General features: G+C 45.8%; 2 protein-coding genes across 2 annotated transcripts in view; both read left to right on the plus strand.

Moving 5' to 3' along the window:
• The first annotated feature begins 228 nt into the window (after positions 1 to 228).
• Positions 229 to 3,185, plus strand: LOC112218968 (synaptotagmin-1). The gene is made up of 8 exons (XM_024380208.2): positions 229 to 370; positions 730 to 893; positions 1,066 to 1,188; positions 1,397 to 1,564; positions 1,660 to 1,827; positions 2,053 to 2,170; positions 2,310 to 2,443; positions 2,731 to 3,185. The coding sequence occupies exons 1-8, from the start codon at positions 229 to 231 to the stop codon at positions 2,935 to 2,937; spliced, it is 1,224 nt and encodes a 407-aa protein (XP_024235976.2). The 3' UTR covers positions 2,938 to 3,185.
• Positions 3,186 to 3,739: 554 nt separating this feature from the next.
• The window catches only part of otogl (otogelin-like), a 51,008-nt gene continuing 37,624 nt past the window's right edge, over positions 3,740 to 17,123 (plus strand). Inside the window, exons 1-24 of the mRNA XM_042302018.1 lie at positions 3,740 to 3,948; positions 6,953 to 6,995; positions 7,246 to 7,291; positions 7,669 to 7,747; positions 7,886 to 7,978; positions 8,892 to 9,168; positions 9,457 to 9,662; positions 10,223 to 10,347; positions 10,589 to 10,695; positions 11,112 to 11,218; positions 11,309 to 11,434; positions 11,515 to 11,623; positions 11,716 to 11,761; positions 11,863 to 12,003; positions 12,507 to 12,639; positions 12,814 to 12,991; positions 13,133 to 13,257; positions 13,359 to 13,568; positions 13,701 to 13,869; positions 14,020 to 14,094; positions 14,293 to 14,336; positions 14,438 to 14,630; positions 14,781 to 14,888; positions 15,444 to 15,582. Coding sequence (XP_042157952.1) covers positions 3,864 to 3,948; positions 6,953 to 6,995; positions 7,246 to 7,291; positions 7,669 to 7,747; positions 7,886 to 7,978; positions 8,892 to 9,168; positions 9,457 to 9,662; positions 10,223 to 10,347; positions 10,589 to 10,695; positions 11,112 to 11,218; positions 11,309 to 11,434; positions 11,515 to 11,623; positions 11,716 to 11,761; positions 11,863 to 12,003; positions 12,507 to 12,639; positions 12,814 to 12,991; positions 13,133 to 13,257; positions 13,359 to 13,568; positions 13,701 to 13,869; positions 14,020 to 14,094; positions 14,293 to 14,336; positions 14,438 to 14,630; positions 14,781 to 14,888; positions 15,444 to 15,582 — 2,964 coding nt within the window. The 5' untranslated portion in view covers positions 3,740 to 3,863. The remainder of the gene's footprint in view (positions 3,949 to 6,952; positions 6,996 to 7,245; positions 7,292 to 7,668; positions 7,748 to 7,885; positions 7,979 to 8,891; positions 9,169 to 9,456; positions 9,663 to 10,222; positions 10,348 to 10,588; positions 10,696 to 11,111; positions 11,219 to 11,308; positions 11,435 to 11,514; positions 11,624 to 11,715; positions 11,762 to 11,862; positions 12,004 to 12,506; positions 12,640 to 12,813; positions 12,992 to 13,132; positions 13,258 to 13,358; positions 13,569 to 13,700; positions 13,870 to 14,019; positions 14,095 to 14,292; positions 14,337 to 14,437; positions 14,631 to 14,780; positions 14,889 to 15,443; positions 15,583 to 17,123) is intronic.

Consider the following 17,123-nt stretch of genomic DNA (forward strand, 5'->3'; position numbering starts at 1 on the left):
TTTGTCATTTTTGTCCAGATATCTGGAATGTTGCAGTACGGTGAGTTACTGTTAAATGAACAATCTGTAATTTAAACAGCCTGCCCTGCCACTTGGTTTGGCATTCTGAAGGATGGGGCTGGGAAATCTAACCACTCACTCAAATTTAAAGACAGAGCTAGTTTGGATGCAAAAAGTGACATTTTTTGAAAGACTTTCCTTCTCTCTGTGTCTTTCTCTCTCTAGATGATGACAAGTAGTCGTAGGGCCACCCCGGCACAGCCCAGCCCCTCACACCTGTTAATCAACCCCAATGCCTCTGCAACCCCAGAACCTGGGCCCGGAGGCCACACCTCCACAAAGTTTATGAGCGAGTTGCACTCCCTCCACAGTGAGTAACAACCAATTAGGGGTGGGTTTCTAGAGCCTTCGTAGCACTAAGTTCATTTTTAAAACCAAGTGCAGTTGAAGTACTCAACTGAGAAATAAAATACTCTCACAAGCTAGTGAAACCCTCCTGTGTTATGTAAAACATTTGCTATTAATGTATTATTAACTGTGTGTGTGTGTGTGTGTGTGTGTGTGTGTGTGTGTGTGTGTGTGTGTGTGTGTGTGTGTGTGTGTGTGTGTGTGTGTGTGTGTGTGTGTGTGTGTGTGTGTGTGTGTGTGTGTGTGTGTGTGTGTGTGTGTGTGTGTGTGTGTGTGTGTGTGTGTGTGTGTGTGTGTGTGTGTGCGTGTGTGCGAGCGCAGTGCCCTCATGGGCTATAGGAGCTCTATGCGTGGTGAGTGTGTGTCTGGTGTTGTCATGCTGTTTGTGTGTCTGGAGGAAATGTCTGAAGAAGAAAGACAAGGACACAGAGAAGGAGAAGAAGGGCTTGAACATGGACACTGAGCTGGAGGGAGGCACCTCTGAGGTATACATACACACACACATAGCAGAGTATCAACTCCCTGTGGAGCGCTGCACAGAAACGTTTCATAAAAAGCGCGGCTAATTACAACTGAGGCTGTGTATGTCTCTGCTGGTTACTGAGTATCAGGTTTCATTTATGTGTGTATGTGTGTGTGTGTGTGTGTGTCCTTTAGCCCCTGAAGGATGAGGGTGACACAGAGACCGGATTGACTGGCAGGGAGGAGGAGGAGCCTAAAGAGGAAGTGAAGTTGGGCAGACTGGAGTTCTCAATGGACTACAACTTCACAGAGAACACGGTGAAGACTCCTTGTTTCAATCCCTGCTCTAACACATCTGATTCAGCTAACCAAGTGGAACAGCAGATTAACCAGTCTGAGGAACAACAAATCACTCCATCAGAGACATGATATAGATGTGGGTAAATTCTCTCTCCCTCTCCCTGTTTCCTCCCTCTTTCCTCACTGTCTCCTCACCCTACCCTCTACCCCCCTTCCCTGTCTGTAGTTGGTAGTAGGTATCCTGCAGGCCTGTGATCTCCCTGCCATGGACGTTGGAGGAAGTTCAGACCCGTATGTTAAACTCTACCTTTTGCCAGACAAGAAGAGGAAGTTTGAGACTAAAGTCCACAGGAAGACACTCAACCCAACCTTCAATGAGACTTTCACCTTCAAGGTACACCTAATTCCTGACCTCTGACCTCTAAACCCTAACACTGACTCCACATTCAACAAAGTGTTTGTGTGTGCATACTGTATGTGTGTGTGTAGGTACCGTACAGTGAACTGGGAGGCAGGACTCTGGTGATGACAGTGTATGACTTTGACCGTTTCTCTAAACACGACGCTATTGGAGCGCTACGAGTACCAATGAGCAGCCTGGACTTCAGTCAGATGACACAGGAGTGGCGGGAACTGAAGAAGGCAGAGAAAGAGGAGGTGAGAATGGAGAAATTAGGAATATAGTGAAAAAAAATTGATTGAAGAGATATATATATATAAATAGGAAAGAAAGTAAAAAAGTTACAAATCATTTAACCCCAAAATTATATAAAGAATTCACAGAAAGAAGGAAGAAAACAAAATTGTCAGTATTCCCCCTCCCATAACTCTTACCCTCTCTCTCCCTCTCCCTTCCCCACTCCCCTTTCTCTCTCTCTCCAGTCAGAGCGTCTGGGTGATATCTGTCTTTCTCTGAGATACGTTCCTACAGCAGGGAAACTAAGCATTGTCGTCCTCGAGGCCAAAAACCTAAAGAAGATGGACGTAGGAGGACTATCAGGTGAGGCGCTGTGTGTGTGTGTGTGTGTGTGTGTGTGTGTGTGTGTGTGTGTGTGTGTGTGTGTGTGTGTGTGTGTGTGTGTGTGTGTGTGTGTGTGTGTGTGTGTGTGTGTTAGGCTGATCTCTGTCTCCTCTGTCAGACCCCTATGTAAAGATACACCTTCTGCAGAATGGAAAGAGACTGAAGAAGAAGAAAACCAGCATCAAGAAGAACACTCTCAACCCTTACTACAATGAGTCCTTCAGCTTCGAGGTGCCTTTCGAACAGATACAGGTATGATCTCTCACCACACAAAACACACACAAACACACATGCACTCTCTCTCTCTCTCTCTCTCTCTCTCTCTCTCAACCCTTACTACAATGAGTCCTTCAGCTTCGAGGTGCCTTTCGAACAGATACAGGTATGATCTCTCACCACACAAAAACACACACAAACACACATGCACTCTCTCTCTCTCTCTCTCTCTCTCTCTCTCTCTCTCTCATCCCTTACTACAATGAATCCTTCCTCATTGAGGCCCTTCAAACATAGGTTTGTGTCTGTGTTTGTGTGTGTAGAAGGTGCAGGTAGCAGTGACAGTGTTGGACTATGATAAGATTGGGAAGAATGACGCTATCGGGAAGGTTTTTCTAGGCGGAGCCAGCAGCGGCACAGAGCTCCGTCATTGGTCAGACATGCTGGCCAACCCCCGCCGACCCATTGCTCAATGGCACGGCCTCAAAGCAGAGGATGAAGTCAACGCTGAGCTGGCTGCCAGGAAGTGATGTCACATCCCTAGGCAGCTCTCTGTAGAAGACTACTTTATATGGATGCATACTGACTTTGCCCTTCTACTCCTACCCACTTATAAACTCCCAAACCCTGATACCCATCCACCATTCATGACCCCCCCAAACCCCTCCTCTACTGTGTAAAGTATTTAAGACACATTACTATCTGGGACATTAGCATGTATATATCATGATAATACTGTGAAACGTGTACATTATACTATGTTATTAAACATTCTAAGATTGTTGCTCTGTAAATCTTCACTCACATCAGATTCACATCACTGGCCAGCAGAGGGAGTCAAAGTCTTACACACACACATACACACACACACACACACACACACACACACACACACACACACACACACACACACACACACACACACACACACACACATATATATATATATATATATATATATATATATATATATATATATATATATATATATATATATATATATAAAACGCACACACACAGTTACACACACACACGATCGATCTCATTTATAATAAAATTAAAGTTGAATTACGGAAAATCATACAGATTGAACCTTAAAGTAGGACGAAATAAAAAAATAATCAAAAGTAGGCCTACATTATTCAGTTATTGCATTTGTAATGTCCTAATCTCAGATAATTTATCTACTTCAATTAGGCCACTATTTTCCTGTGCATAGAGAGTTGCGGTATTTCCGTCTTTCAGTTGGTTTGATGTCACCTGTTTGGTACAAAAACTATGCACACACACACACACGCACACCCAACACCTGCGCGCAAGTGCACTCATCATCCATCTGAGGGGCTCGCTCAACTTCCTCTGTGCGCGTGGATGTCAACCGCGGGAAACTCGGTAACGAAAAGAGATCACTACTCCCCAGTCTGTCCTGTGAAATGTTCCGTTAACCTCCGGGTGGATGAGCACTGAGATGAACGGTCCGCGGAGAGTCAAACTGTTTCTTCTTTCGTGGTATTCAGTCCTCCAGCTGCTGGCAGCACAAGGTGGGTCTCCCAACGACACATGCGCATAATCCCAATTTCATAATTTTTACAGTTGATTCATTTATCCAGTCTTTCAGCACTTTTGACATTTTAAATGTGCCATAGCCTACTAACTAAATTTCAGAGGCCAGCAATTTAGGATCTGCGCTATATCCGTGATCTCGATTTAAAAAGTTTATTAACGTTTGAACATGATGAAATATCGGATCATTTTACTGTTAATATTATCAACCTACACTGTAGTTGTGTAAATATTTGTTATTTATGCTGTTTAAATATGTGCAATACTGATTATACTGATATGCTGGAATGGTTCTGCATTTTGAAGATTAGATGTCTGTTGTTGTAGATATATTTGTTATGTGTTGTGATAGTGATATGTGAGCCTGTACATTGTGATAGTGATATGTGAGCCTGTACATTGTGATAGTGATATGTGAGCCTGTATATTGTGATAGTGATATGTGAGCCTGTACATTGTGATATGTGAGCCTGTATATTGTGATATGTGAGCCTGTACATTGTGATATGTGAGCCTGTACATTGTGATATGTGAGCCTGTACATTGTGATAGTGATATGTGAGCCTGTACATTGTGATAGTGATATGTGAGCCTGTACATTGTGATAGTGATATGTGAGCCTGTACATTGTGATATGTGAGCCTGTACATTGTGATATGTGAGCCTGTACATTGTGATAGTGATATGTGAGCCTGTATATTGTGATAGTGATATGTGAGCCTGTACATTGTGACAGTGATATGTGAGCCTGTACATTGTGATAGTGATATGTGAGCCTGTATATTGGGATAGTGATATGTGAGCCTGTACATTGTGATAGTGATATGTGAGCCTGTACATTGTGATAGTGATATGTGAGCCTGTATATTGTGACAGTGATATGTGAGCCTGTATATTGGGATAGTGATATGTGAGCCTGTATATTGGGATAGTGATATGTGAGCCTGTACATTGTGATAGTGATATGTGAGCCTGTATATTGTGACAGTGATATGTGAGCCTGTATATTGGGATAGTGATATGTGAGCCTGTACATTGTGATAGTGATATGTGAGCCTGTACATTGTGATATGTGAGCCTGTACATTGTGATATGTGAGCCTGTACATTGTGATAGTGATATGTGAGCCTGTATATTGGGATAGTGATATGTGAGCCTGTATATTGGGATAGTGATATGTGAGCCTGTATATTGTGATAGTGATATGTGAGCCTGTATATTGTGACAGTGATATGTGAGCCTGTATATTGGGATAGTGATATGTGAGCCTGTACATTGTGATAGTGATATGTGAGCCTGTACATTGTGATATGTGAGCCTGTACATTGTGATATGTGAGCCTGTACATTGTGATAGTGATATGTGAGCCTGTATATTGGGATAGTGATATGTGAGCCTGTATATTGTGATAGTGATATGTGAGCCTGTATATTGGGATAGTGATATGTGAGCCTGTACATTGTGATAGTGATATGTGAGCCTGTACATTGTGATATGTGAGCCTGTACATTGTGATATGTGAGCCTGTACATTGTGATAGTGATATGTGAGCCTGTACATTGTGATAGTGATATGTGAGCCTGTACATTGTGATAGTGATATGTGAGCCTGTACATTGTGATATGTGAGCCTGTACATTGTGATATGTGAGCCTGTACATTGTGATAGTGATATGTGAGCCTGTATATTGTGATAGTGATATGTGAGCCTGTACATTGTGACAGTGATATGTGAGCCTGTACATTGTGATAGTGATATGTGAGCCTGTATATTGGGATAGTGATATGTGAGCCTGTACATTGTGATAGTGATATGTGAGCCTGTACATTGTGATAGTGATATGTGAGCCTGTATATTGTGACAGTGATATGTGAGCCTGTATATTGGGATAGTGATATGTGAGCCTGTATATTGGGATAGTGATATGTGAGCCTGTACATTGTGATAGTGATATGTGAGCCTGTATATTGTGACAGTGATATGTGAGCCTGTATATTGGGATAGTGATATGTGAGCCTGTACATTGTGATAGTGATATGTGAGCCTGTACATTGTGATATGTGAGCCTGTACATTGTGATATGTGAGCCTGTACATTGTGATAGTGATATGTGAGCCTGTATATTGGGATAGTGATATGTGAGCCTGTACATTGTGATAGTGATATGTGAGCCTGTACATTGTGATATGTGAGCCTGTATATTGGGATAGTGATATGTGAGCCTGTACATTGTGACAGTGATATGTGAGCCTGTACATTGTGACAGTGATATGTGAGCCTGTATATTGTGATAGTGATATGTGAGCCTGTATATTGTGATAGTGATATGTGAGCCTGTACATTGTGACAGTGATATGTGAGCCTGTATATTGTGATAGTGATATGTGAGCCTGTACATTGTGATAGTGATATGTGAGCCTGTACATTGTGACAGTGATATGTGAGCCTGTACATTGTGATATGTGAGCCTGTACATTGTGATAGTGATATGTGAGCCTGTACATTGTGATATGTGAGCCTGTACATTGTGATAGTGATATGTGAGCCTGTACATTGTGATATGTGAGCCTGTACATTGTGATATGTGAGCCTGTACATTGTGATAGTGATATGTGAGCCTGTACATTGTGACAGTGATATGTGAGCCTGTACACTGTGATAGTGATATGTGAGCCTGTACATTGTGATAGTGATATGTGAGCCTGTACACTGTGATAGTGATATGTGAGCCTGTACATTGTGATAGTGATATGTGAGCCTGTACATTGTGATAGTGATATGTGAGCCTGTACATTGTGATAGTGATATGTGAGCCTGTACACTGTGATAGTGATATGTGAGCCTGTACATTGTGACAGTGATATGTGAGCCTGTACATTGTGACAGTGATATGTGAGCCTGTACATTGTGACAGTGATATGTGAGCCTGTACATTGTGACAGTGTGTGGGAGGTTTTATTGATGGCATTTTCTTGTGTTTAGAAGCTCAGAGCCAACTGACAGAGACAGACGGAAGACTACAGAGGTGAGATGAGTGGATGAAAGGAAAGAGAGACTCATCCCCTCCGGGGATTTATTCATTCAATGTCATGACCAAGCTGGTGTGTGTGTGTGTTTGGCTGTATTCAAGTGGTCTTAAGTACATTTTACTTCAGTTTGCATGTTTCTTTTCATAATGTACGTTTCTCTCCGTGTGTGTGTGTGTGTGTGTGTGTGTGTGTGTGTGTGTGTGTGTGTGTGTGTGTGTGTGTGTGTGTGTGTGTGTGTGCACGCAGGAGGGCTAATGCACTGCGGAGGAAACGGGATCTCCTAGGGGAGGAGGTAGGTACACTACACCTAAGAGAACCAGAGGTCAGGACTCACTCAACACACTGACCAGCACAAAGATGCCTTTGTAGGACACACACACACACACACACACTGGGGCAACTTCACTAACAGGGCTAGAGATACACAGCGGTGTAGTGGAGGGTAAAGGCCACATTTTGTTTTGCACAGTTGTTTCCCACCTTTTACAGAAAAATAGCATTGAAAGTACAGATTGTTACTTTTTTCACCGCAACAGGCTACCTATTTCTTTACCACTACATCATTGGATACACACATACTACACACACTAAACACACAGTGTGACAGATTCACAAACTGGGACTGGTAGGTCTGTATGTGTGTGCTCACCAGTGCTCTCTCCTCTCCAGACATTCAGTCCTCTTCTCTCTGAAGCAGCTCTCCCTCGCAGTGTTCTACATAATTACACGGCCCGCGATGCCTCCTCAGGTAGACACACACACACAGGGTGAGGTTGGGTCAACGCGGCTACAGAAAAGACTGAAAAGCAGTCTGTCTTGTAAAGAATTATTTGTTCTCAAAAGTCTTCCAGAGAAGATTGAGGAAAGATTGCGTGTGTTTTACCAGAGTACTGTGGCTGTCTGAATGGGGGCTGGTGTCAGGAGGGGGGCGTGTGTGACTGTGCACAGTTCCAGGCCCTCGGAGACCGCTGCCAGATCAGTGAGTAACACACACACTCCACAATGCATGTCTCATTTTTGTGTGTGCTTAGTGTATGTGTGTGTTTGTGTGTCTACATGAGGGTTAGACTGACACGTCAATCAACAATCATTAATAAGCTGCATTAAATTAATAACCACACACACACACACACATACACACAAACACCCCCTAGTCCATATAGTGTATGATTAAGTCTGAAAGATTAGGGTTGAGTTTCTGTAGACTACATCAGAACTGGATCTAGTACAGCCTCTATACTTGTAGCTTGCCTGATAATTTAATTAGTGTTTCCCTTGCCCAGCTATGGTTGGTTTTGGTGGGTTTGGTGGCGCAACGGTAATATGAAATGTTGCTGTTGGGTTCTTGTCCCAGGTATGGCAGACAGGGACCACCACTGTTACACAGTGTTCCTGTTAACCAAATACCTACCTGGTTAAAGTACCACCACAGCTGTACCATGTGCCCTTTAGCAAGATACTTAACCCTGTTACACAGTGGGTCTAGTTGGCAGGTCTGGGAATAGTGCAGAGACAGGGGTTTCCTGGAACTGAGCAGCTTTTAGTGAGCTGGCACTGTGAGCAACCAACCTCTCCATAGCCTCCTACACACAAAGACAGACCAGTGCACCTGCAAGCTGATTCAGAGTTGAGATAAGCATACACAACTCTGTGTGTGTGTGTGTGTGTGTGTGTGTGTGTGTGTGTGTGTGTGTGTGTGTGTGTGTGTGTGTGTGTGTGTGTGTGTGTGTGTGTGTGTGTGTGTGTGTGTGTGTGTGTGTGTGTGTGTGTGTGTGTGTGTGTGTGTGTGTGTGTGTGTGTGTGTGTGTGTGTGTGTGTGTGTGTGTGTGTGTGTGTGTGTGTGTGTGTGTGTGTGTGTGTGTGTGTGTGTGTGTGTGTGTGTGTGTGTATAGTTCCTAACCAGGGCCAGGACAGAGATGGGATATGCAGGTCTTGGGGTCAGCACCACTATGAGACGTTCGATGGCAGCTACTTCTACTACCCTGGAACCTGCTCCTACATACTGGCCCAGGACTGCCGCTCAGCCACACCACAGTACACAGTGTGGGTCCATAACAGCCGTGTGTGTGAGGGCAGTGTGTACTCCTGTCCCAGGGCTCTCAGTCTCTTCTTCCCCAACGAGGAGGAGATCCACATCTCTGGATACCAAGTCCACCAGGGGGGTCGCAGGTGTGTGTGTTTGCGCTTCGTAATGTGTGTGTGTGTAGGGCGGCAGGTAGCCTAGCAGTTAGAGCGTTGGTCCATTAACCGAAAGGTCGCTGGTTTGAATACCCAAGCTGACGAGTTGAAAAATCTGTCGATGTGCCCATGAGCCAGGCACTTAACCCTCATTTTGTCCAGGGGCGCCGTACTACTATGGCTGACCCTGTAAAACAATATGTTTCACTGCACGTATCTGGTGTATGTGACAATAAAGCATCGTAAAAAAATAAATAATCTGTGTGTGTGTGTGTGTAGGCTGATCCTACCCCAGACAATAGGAGGTGTGTTTATAGAGCGTCTGGCTGACTACCTGCTGGTGAAGAGCGTGTTTGGCTTCTCTCTGGCGTGGGACGGTGGGAGCGGAGTATATCTGAAGATGTCTGAACAGCACCATGGCACCCCCTGTGGCCTTTGTGGGAACTACAACAACCTGCCCAACGATGACCTCACCACAGCCCGCGGTGAGACACACACTCGCACACCTCATCAAAGCCCACTGTAAGACTGGACAGACAGGTCCAACCAGTCTCTTATCCTCCCTCCTCCATCCATCTCTTATCCTCTCTCTCAGCACCCAATCATCCCTCCATCACAACCTTTCTCCTCTCAGCACCACAGGGAACCATTCTAGTTATTATTACTGAGGGGGAGGCCCTAGTCCTGTAACCTGAGAGGAGAGGAGAGCAGAGAAATGGGCAGAAGGTTGCTTCGTGGTTAAGAGCGTTCGGCCAGTAACCGAAAGGTAACTGGTTCGAATCCCACTTCTGACTAGGTACAACATCTGTAGATGTGCCCTTGAGCAAGATACTTAACCCTAATTGCTCCTGTAAATCGTTCTGGATAAGAGCCTCAGCTAAATGACATGAAGGTAAATGAGAAAAGATGGAACAGAGGAAACCAGAGGAGAGAGTCGTTCTTCTAATATACAGTTGTTCTATTATATTGGATTATAGTCAGGCATGTAGAGGGAGGAACCTTAACCGTGTGTACGTGTTTCGTGTGTGTGCGTGCCTGTGTGTAGGTGTGCAGACAGAGGAGCCAGCAGTGTTTGCTAACAGCTGGTCAGTCGATCTACCCCATGAAAGAGGCTGCCCTCTAGTGGACATAGACTTCACTGGACCCTGCCACTCTGAGTCTGACATGGACGTAAGACCTGTCTGTCTGTCTGTCTGTCTGTCTGTCTGTCTGTCTGTCTGTCTGTCTGTCTGTCTGTCTGTCTGTCTGTCTGTCTGTCTGTCTGTCTGTCTGTCTGTCTGTCTGTCTGTCTGTCTGTCTGGAACCCTGTTGCTTGAACCTGGCTTGTCCATGTACCTGTGTTATGTGTGCTTATTTCTGTGTTTTATTGTAATATGTTGATGTAAAAATGTGTGTGTGTGTGTGTGTGTAGGATGCCATAGAGAAGTGCAGTGCTCTCCTGTTCTTCCCCTTCCTGTCCTGTCATGAGAACATCGACCCAAACCCCTACGTGGCCAGCTGTGTCTCCGACCTCTGCGTGTAAGTCACTCCAGAGTATTCATGTGTCCTATAAGTCAGAGGGTATTTGATTCCCCAATGTCGTCAGAGTGTTGTCTGGCTGTTCTCTAACTGTTGTCTGACTGTTGTCTGGGGGTTATCTGAGTGTTGTCTGGGGGTTATCTGACTGTTGTCTGGGTGTTGTCTGACTGTTATCTGAGTGTTGTCTGACTGTTGCCCGAGTGTTGTCTGACTGTTACTCGAGTGTTGTCCGACTGTTGTCCGACTGTTGTCTGGGGTTATCTGAGTGTTGTCTGACTGTTACCTGAATGTTGTCTGAGTGTTGTCTGACTGTTATCTGAGTGTTGTCTGACTGTTGTCTGGGGTTATCTGAGTGCTGTCTGACTGTCGTCTGGGGGTTATCTGAGTGTAGTCTGACTGTTGTCTGCTGTAATTAGGTCAGATGAGGAGGAGACGTTTTGCCGTGCGCTGGTGGAGTACACACGAGCCTGCAGCCATGTAGGATACCCTGTACGAGAGTGGAGAGACAGCTTCCCTTCCTGCAGTCAGTAATGTTACACTAATAACCCAAACCTTCAACTAACCTAGAGCTAACTTATTACTACAGTCAGTCTTTCATTTGACTGTTCCATAGATGATGGCTGTGAGGAGAGTTTTGTCCATAGAGACTGTATCAGCTGCTGCCCTCCAACCTGTACCTTTGATAAGGAGTGTCTAGGAACTAACCTGCACTGTCTGGATGGATGCTACTGCCCTGATGGTACGCTCATACACTCATACACACACAGACAGAAACGCACACACACTCCCTCTCACGCTCTGTGTGTCCGTCTGTTTCAGGGTTGATTCTGCAGAATGGGACGTGTATCGCTGTGTCTCAGTGTCCTTGTGTCTACCACGGCACCTCATACACACAGGGACACACTCTGGAGCAGGGCTGCAGTGTCTGGTGAGTGTGTGTGTGTGTGTGTGTGTGTGTGTGTGTGTGTGTGTGTGTGTGCTTGTGTGTTTGTGTGTCACTAACCTGGGGTGTGTTTACAGTGTGTGTATGGGGGAGTGTGGAACTGCACGGACAACAACTGTACAGGTGAGCTGATCATGTCATACAGTATATTATCACAGCTCATTAGTGGGACGATACAATGTCACACCCTCTCCCCCCCTCTCTCTCTCTCTCTCTCAGCGGAGTGTTCAGTAGTAGGTGACGTGTTTGTGACATCGTTCGATGGGAGGATGTTCCTGCAGCCAGGAGCGTGTCAGTACGTCTTGGCCAAGAGCCGCAGCGGCAGCAGATTCACTGTTACACTGCAGTATACCACCTGCACAAAGGTAACACACACACACACACTGCAGTATACCACCTGCACAAAGGTAACACACACACACTGCAGTATACCACCTGCACAAAGGTAACACACACACACACACACACTGCAGTATACCACCTGCACAAAGGTAACACACACTGCAGTATACCACCTGCACAAAGGTAACACACACTGCAGTATACCACCTGCACAAAGGTAACACACACACACACACTGCAGTATACCACCTGCACAAAGGTAACACACACTGCAGTATACCACCTGCACAAAGGTAACACACACACTGCAGTATACCACCTGCACAAAGGTAACACACACTGCAGTATACCACCTGCACAAAGGTAACACACACACACACTGCAGTATACCACCTGCACAAAGGTAACACACACACACACTGCAATATACCACCTGCACAAAGGTAACACACACACACACACTGCAGTATACCACCTGCACAAAGGTAACACACATATACAGCCTAACACACTTGTGTGTGTGTAGGCCCAGCAGCAGGTGTGTATCCAGTCAGTGACGGTGGTTCTGGATGAAGATGTTAATCACCAGGTGACTCTGACCCGAGAGGGGGAAGTGCTTATTGGGGTCAACCCCGCCCCCGCTTTGCCCTACACCGGTGGTATGATACAATAAACTTGATTGATTCCTTTAATAATACTCCTATGATATGTAGAAGGGTATGGATATGAATACCATCAAGTAGCATGTATAGAGAGAACAGTAACGGTTCCAACACACAGCTTTGTAGAACACCTTATTGTACGTCTGACTTAATGTGTGTATATGTGTGTAGATGTAGTTGAGGTACGGAGGTTAACGTCAGTGTTCGTCCAGCTGAGGACGTTGCTTGGACTGCGTCTGCAATATGACGGGCGTGGTGGACGTGTCTATCTACAGCTGGACAGCCAATGGCGCAGCAACACCCTGGGCCTTTGTGGAACCTTCAACGGAAACCTGCGGGATGACTTCCTGTAAGGAAACACTACTTCCTCTCATGCTGACTTCTGACCCCTATCAGTAGATGGGTTTTTGGCATTTTTATCTGAGGAAGTTGAGTAAAGGAGTATTACATTAAGAATATTCCTGAAATGTTGTCTGGCCTGTATGTGTAGGTCTCCAGCAGGGATGATAGAGGGGACCCCCCAGCTCCATGCTAACTCCTGGAGAGTCTCATCTGCTTGCTCCGCCCCCGTCAACCAGCCCATCATTGACCCCTGTGAGATAAATCAGCACAACGGTAACCTCTGACCCTTGACCTCAAAACTCTAACCTGACCTCCATTTGTTTTCTTGTAATACCTCTCCACATATCGTCTCAAAAGCTGTGTGTGTGTTCCAGTGTTCTACGCCTCTCTGTGTGAGGTGTTGTTGGGCAGTGTGTTCTCTCCATGCCATGGTTACGTCAGTTCCAGTGTGTACCAGCAGCAGTGTCGCTACCAGGCCTGTCGCTGTGGTAACGCCTGTCTGTGTACGGCTCTGGCCCACTATGCCTATCTCTGCTCCAAACACAATGTTACTGTCAACTACAGGGCCCACGTCTCAGAGTGTGGTGAGTCTGTGTGTGTGTGTGTGTGTGTGTGTGTGCGCGTGCGTGTGTGTGTGTGTGTGCGTGTGTGTGTGTAATGGTGGTGTGTCTTGGGGGTGTGATGGAGGTGTGTAACTCAGATTTGTGTGTGTGTAGGGATGGTGTGTTTGGGTGGGATGCTGTACCAGTCCTGTGTGTCATCCTGCGGCGGATCATGCCGCTCCCTCTCCAGTGGAGAGACCTGTAACCATGACGACTGTGCTGAGGGGTGTGGCTGCTCTGAGGGCAGTTACTACGACGACGTACGACAACGCTGCGTTCAGCCGTAAGACTTCACCACCCTACACATTATCGTCTAACATACACCATCATCTTGATCAAAAACACATTATCATCATCGTTATCATTGTCAAACACGTAACTTAAGCCATCCATCCATCCTCTCCCCTCCTCTCTTCTCTCCTCCGTCTTTCAGGTCGCAGTGTCATTGTTACTCTATTGGAGGGGTGTCCCAGCCAGGGGAGGTGTCCTTCAGCGCCACAGGCCCTTGGTAAGCAGCCCACACACACACACACACACAGGCACGCGTGAGCACATGCACGCACACACACACACACACACACACACACACAGAGGTTATAGAGAGTTCACTTCACAGACATAAAACCCTTCAAACAATCCCCCTGATTGGTAATAGAGCTCTGAAGAATTGTTCTCCTCTTTCTCCCGTTCTGTCTCCCTCCAACAGCCTGTGCAGGAATGGAAGGATGGAGTGTGTACCAGAAGAAAGAGGTAAACCATTCCTCTCTCATTCCCCTCTCCATTCCTTTCTTATTCTCCTTTCTCCATCCATCTAACAACAAAACTCTGTTTCTGAATGACCTCTGTTTCAGAGCCGGAGCGAGGCCAGTGTCCAGAGGGAAAGGTGTTCCACAGCTGCTCTGAGCCCCAGAGGTTACATGGGTTCCAGGGGTTGCCGGCCTGGCGAGGAGGTGTGGCCTGTGAGCTCACCTGTCGGAACCTGATGTTGAATCTGACCTGTCCTCCCACCACACCCTGCATACCTGGCTGTGTCTGCCCACAAGGGTAGGGGGTGTGTGTCTGTGTGTGTGTTTAACTGTTTAAAACAGAATAAAGTCATTCATTATTTCCCAACAATATACGTTAACTTTATAAACACACACATGTTTGAGCACTGACTGTTGTTGGCCCCTGCCTGTATGTGTATGTGTGTAGGCTGGTGCTGCACCGTGGGGAATGTTACTACCCAGAGAACTGTCCCTGTGCCTGGCTGGGCCTGGAGTATCTGCCAGGAGAGACTGTCGACACCCCCTGTTACAGATGGTACGACCCTCACATACCTCCCTCAGGATTGTTAAATGCTGTTAAAATAATGTAAAGAGAGCACTAGTTTCCTAAAATGCTCAATTGTTTTTAATTTACTGTCTGACTCTTTAACTTAACCTTGTTCTCTCTCTGTCTGTCTGTCTCCCTCTCCCTGTCTCTCTCCCTCTCTTTCTGTCTGTCTCCCTCTCTCTCTTTCTGTCTCCCCCTCTCCGTCTGTCTATTTATCTGTCTGTCTGTCTGTCTGTCTGTCTGTCTGTCTGTCTGTCTGTCTGTCTGTCTGTCTGTCTGTCTGTCTGTCTGTCTGTCTGTCTGTCTGTCTGTCTGTCTGTCTGTCTGTCTGTCTGTCTGTCTGTCTGTCTGTCTGTCTGTCTGTCTGTCTGTCTCTCTCCCTCGCTCTCTGTCTGTCTCGCCCTCTTGTTTGTCTCTCTGTCTGTCTGTTTGTCTGCCTGTCTTTCTCGCTCTCTGTCTGTCTGTCTCTCCCTCTCTCTCTGTATCTCTCTGACTCTCTCTCTCTCTCATGCCTCTCTCTCTCTCTCTCATGTCTCTCTCTAGTGTGTGTCACCGGGGGTATTTTAACTGTAGTCACAGTCCGTGTCCGGCTGTGTGTACGGTCTACAGTGACAGACACTACCACACCTTCGACGGCCTGGAGTACGACTACCACTCAGAATGTCAGGTCTACCTACTCAAGGTGCGTGCATGCTGGCGCGCATGTTTGTGTGTGTGTGTGTGTGTGTGTAGGCAGATTGGATCAGAGAAAGGGGATCCAAGGAGTTTCTCTAAACTGGGATTTAAAAATTTTTTTTTAGAGCGACTGAGGTAAGCAAAGCTGTAGCAACACACAAACACACACCTGAGGAACACAAAGAGAGGTCTGTTTGCGGCAGACTCTCAGGGATATAGAATTAGAATCAGCAGGACTTTGGGACATTCCAGTTCTAATCAAGGTTCTGTGGTGGCTGAACCGGCGGTCATATTGGGTGTTCCTTCTGATTCTGATCACACATTTCCCTTTTCTGTTTGATCTATTCTGTTACCCAGGCCTATGAGCTGGAGTGACCACTAGTCACCCGATCCTTCCTAAAACAAAGAATACACTGAGTGAACAAAATATTAGGAACACCTTCCTAATATTGAGTTGCACCCCCTTTTGCCCTCAAAATAGCTTCAATTCGTCGGGGCGTGGACTCTACAAGGTGTCCAAAGCGTTCCACAGTGATGCTGGCCCATGTTGACTCCAATGCTTCTCACAGTTGTGTCAAGTTTGCTAGATTTCCTTTTGGTGGTGGACCATTCTTGATACACACGGGAAACTGTCAAGCGTGAAAAAGCCAGCCGCGTTGCAGTTCTTGACACACTCAAACCTACTACCATATCCCGTTCAAAGACACTTCAATATTTTGTCTGGCCCATTCACCCTCTGAATGGCACACATACACAACCCATGTCTCAAGGCTTAAACATCCTTCTTTAACCTGTCTCCTCCCCTTCCTTCATCTACACTGATTGAAGTGGATTTAACAGGTGACATCAATAAGGGATCATAGCTTTCACCTGGATTGTCAAAGTCTCCAGCCACCCTAGTCATAGACTGTTCTCTCTGCTACCACACAGCAAGTGGTACCGGAGCGCCAAGTCTAGGTCCAAGAGGCTTCTAAACAGCTTCTACCCCCAAGCCATAAACAGCTAATCAAATGGCTACCCAGACTATTTACACCCCCCTCTTTTATGATGCTGCTACTCTCTGTTTATTTTCTATGCATAGTCACTTTAACTCTACCTACATGTACATATTACCTCAACTAACCGGTGCCACTGCACATTGACTCTGTACCAGTACCCCCTGTATATATCCCAGCTATTGTTATTTTACTGCTGCTCATTAATTATTCGCTACTTTTATTTATTTATTTTTTTAGGTATTTTTTTCTTAACTGCATTGTTGGTTAGGATTTAACTGTAAGGTCTACTACACCTGTTTTATTTGGCGCATGTGACAATACAATTTGATTTGATTCACCTGGTCAGTCTGTCATGAAAAGAGCAGGTGTTCCTAATGTATAGTGTAGAACAGAAATGCATCTAACTGACAGGTAGACTAAGCTATATGTCAGCTCTATTCATGACATTTCTATCTGCATTGTTCAGTGTGTTGCTCGCTCCTGACCGCGACCCTGAACGTGATGCTGTTCCTGTAAATGTCAGAGGCTCTCAGTAAAGGAACACTGAGCA

This window comes from Oncorhynchus tshawytscha, linkage group LG19 (assembly GCF_018296145.1).
Source record: "Oncorhynchus tshawytscha isolate Ot180627B linkage group LG19, Otsh_v2.0, whole genome shotgun sequence".
Lineage (NCBI taxonomy): Eukaryota > Metazoa > Chordata > Actinopteri > Salmoniformes > Salmonidae > Oncorhynchus > Oncorhynchus tshawytscha.

What these genes read in the sequence shown, in the direction of transcription:
- LOC112218968 (XM_024380208.2), top strand. Translation starts at nt 229, where the DNA reads ATGACAAGTAGTCGTAGGGCCACCCCGGCACAGCCCAGCCCCTCACAC. An exon ending in CGAGTTGCACTCCCTCCACA is followed by an intron (nt 371 to 729) that starts GTGAGTAACAAC and finishes GTGCGAGCGCAG; the next exon opens with TGCCCTCATGGGCTATAGGA. An exon ending in AGAAGGCAGAGAAAGAGGAG is followed by an intron (nt 1,828 to 2,052) that starts GTGAGAATGGAG and finishes CTCTCTCTCCAG; the next exon opens with TCAGAGCGTCTGGGTGATAT.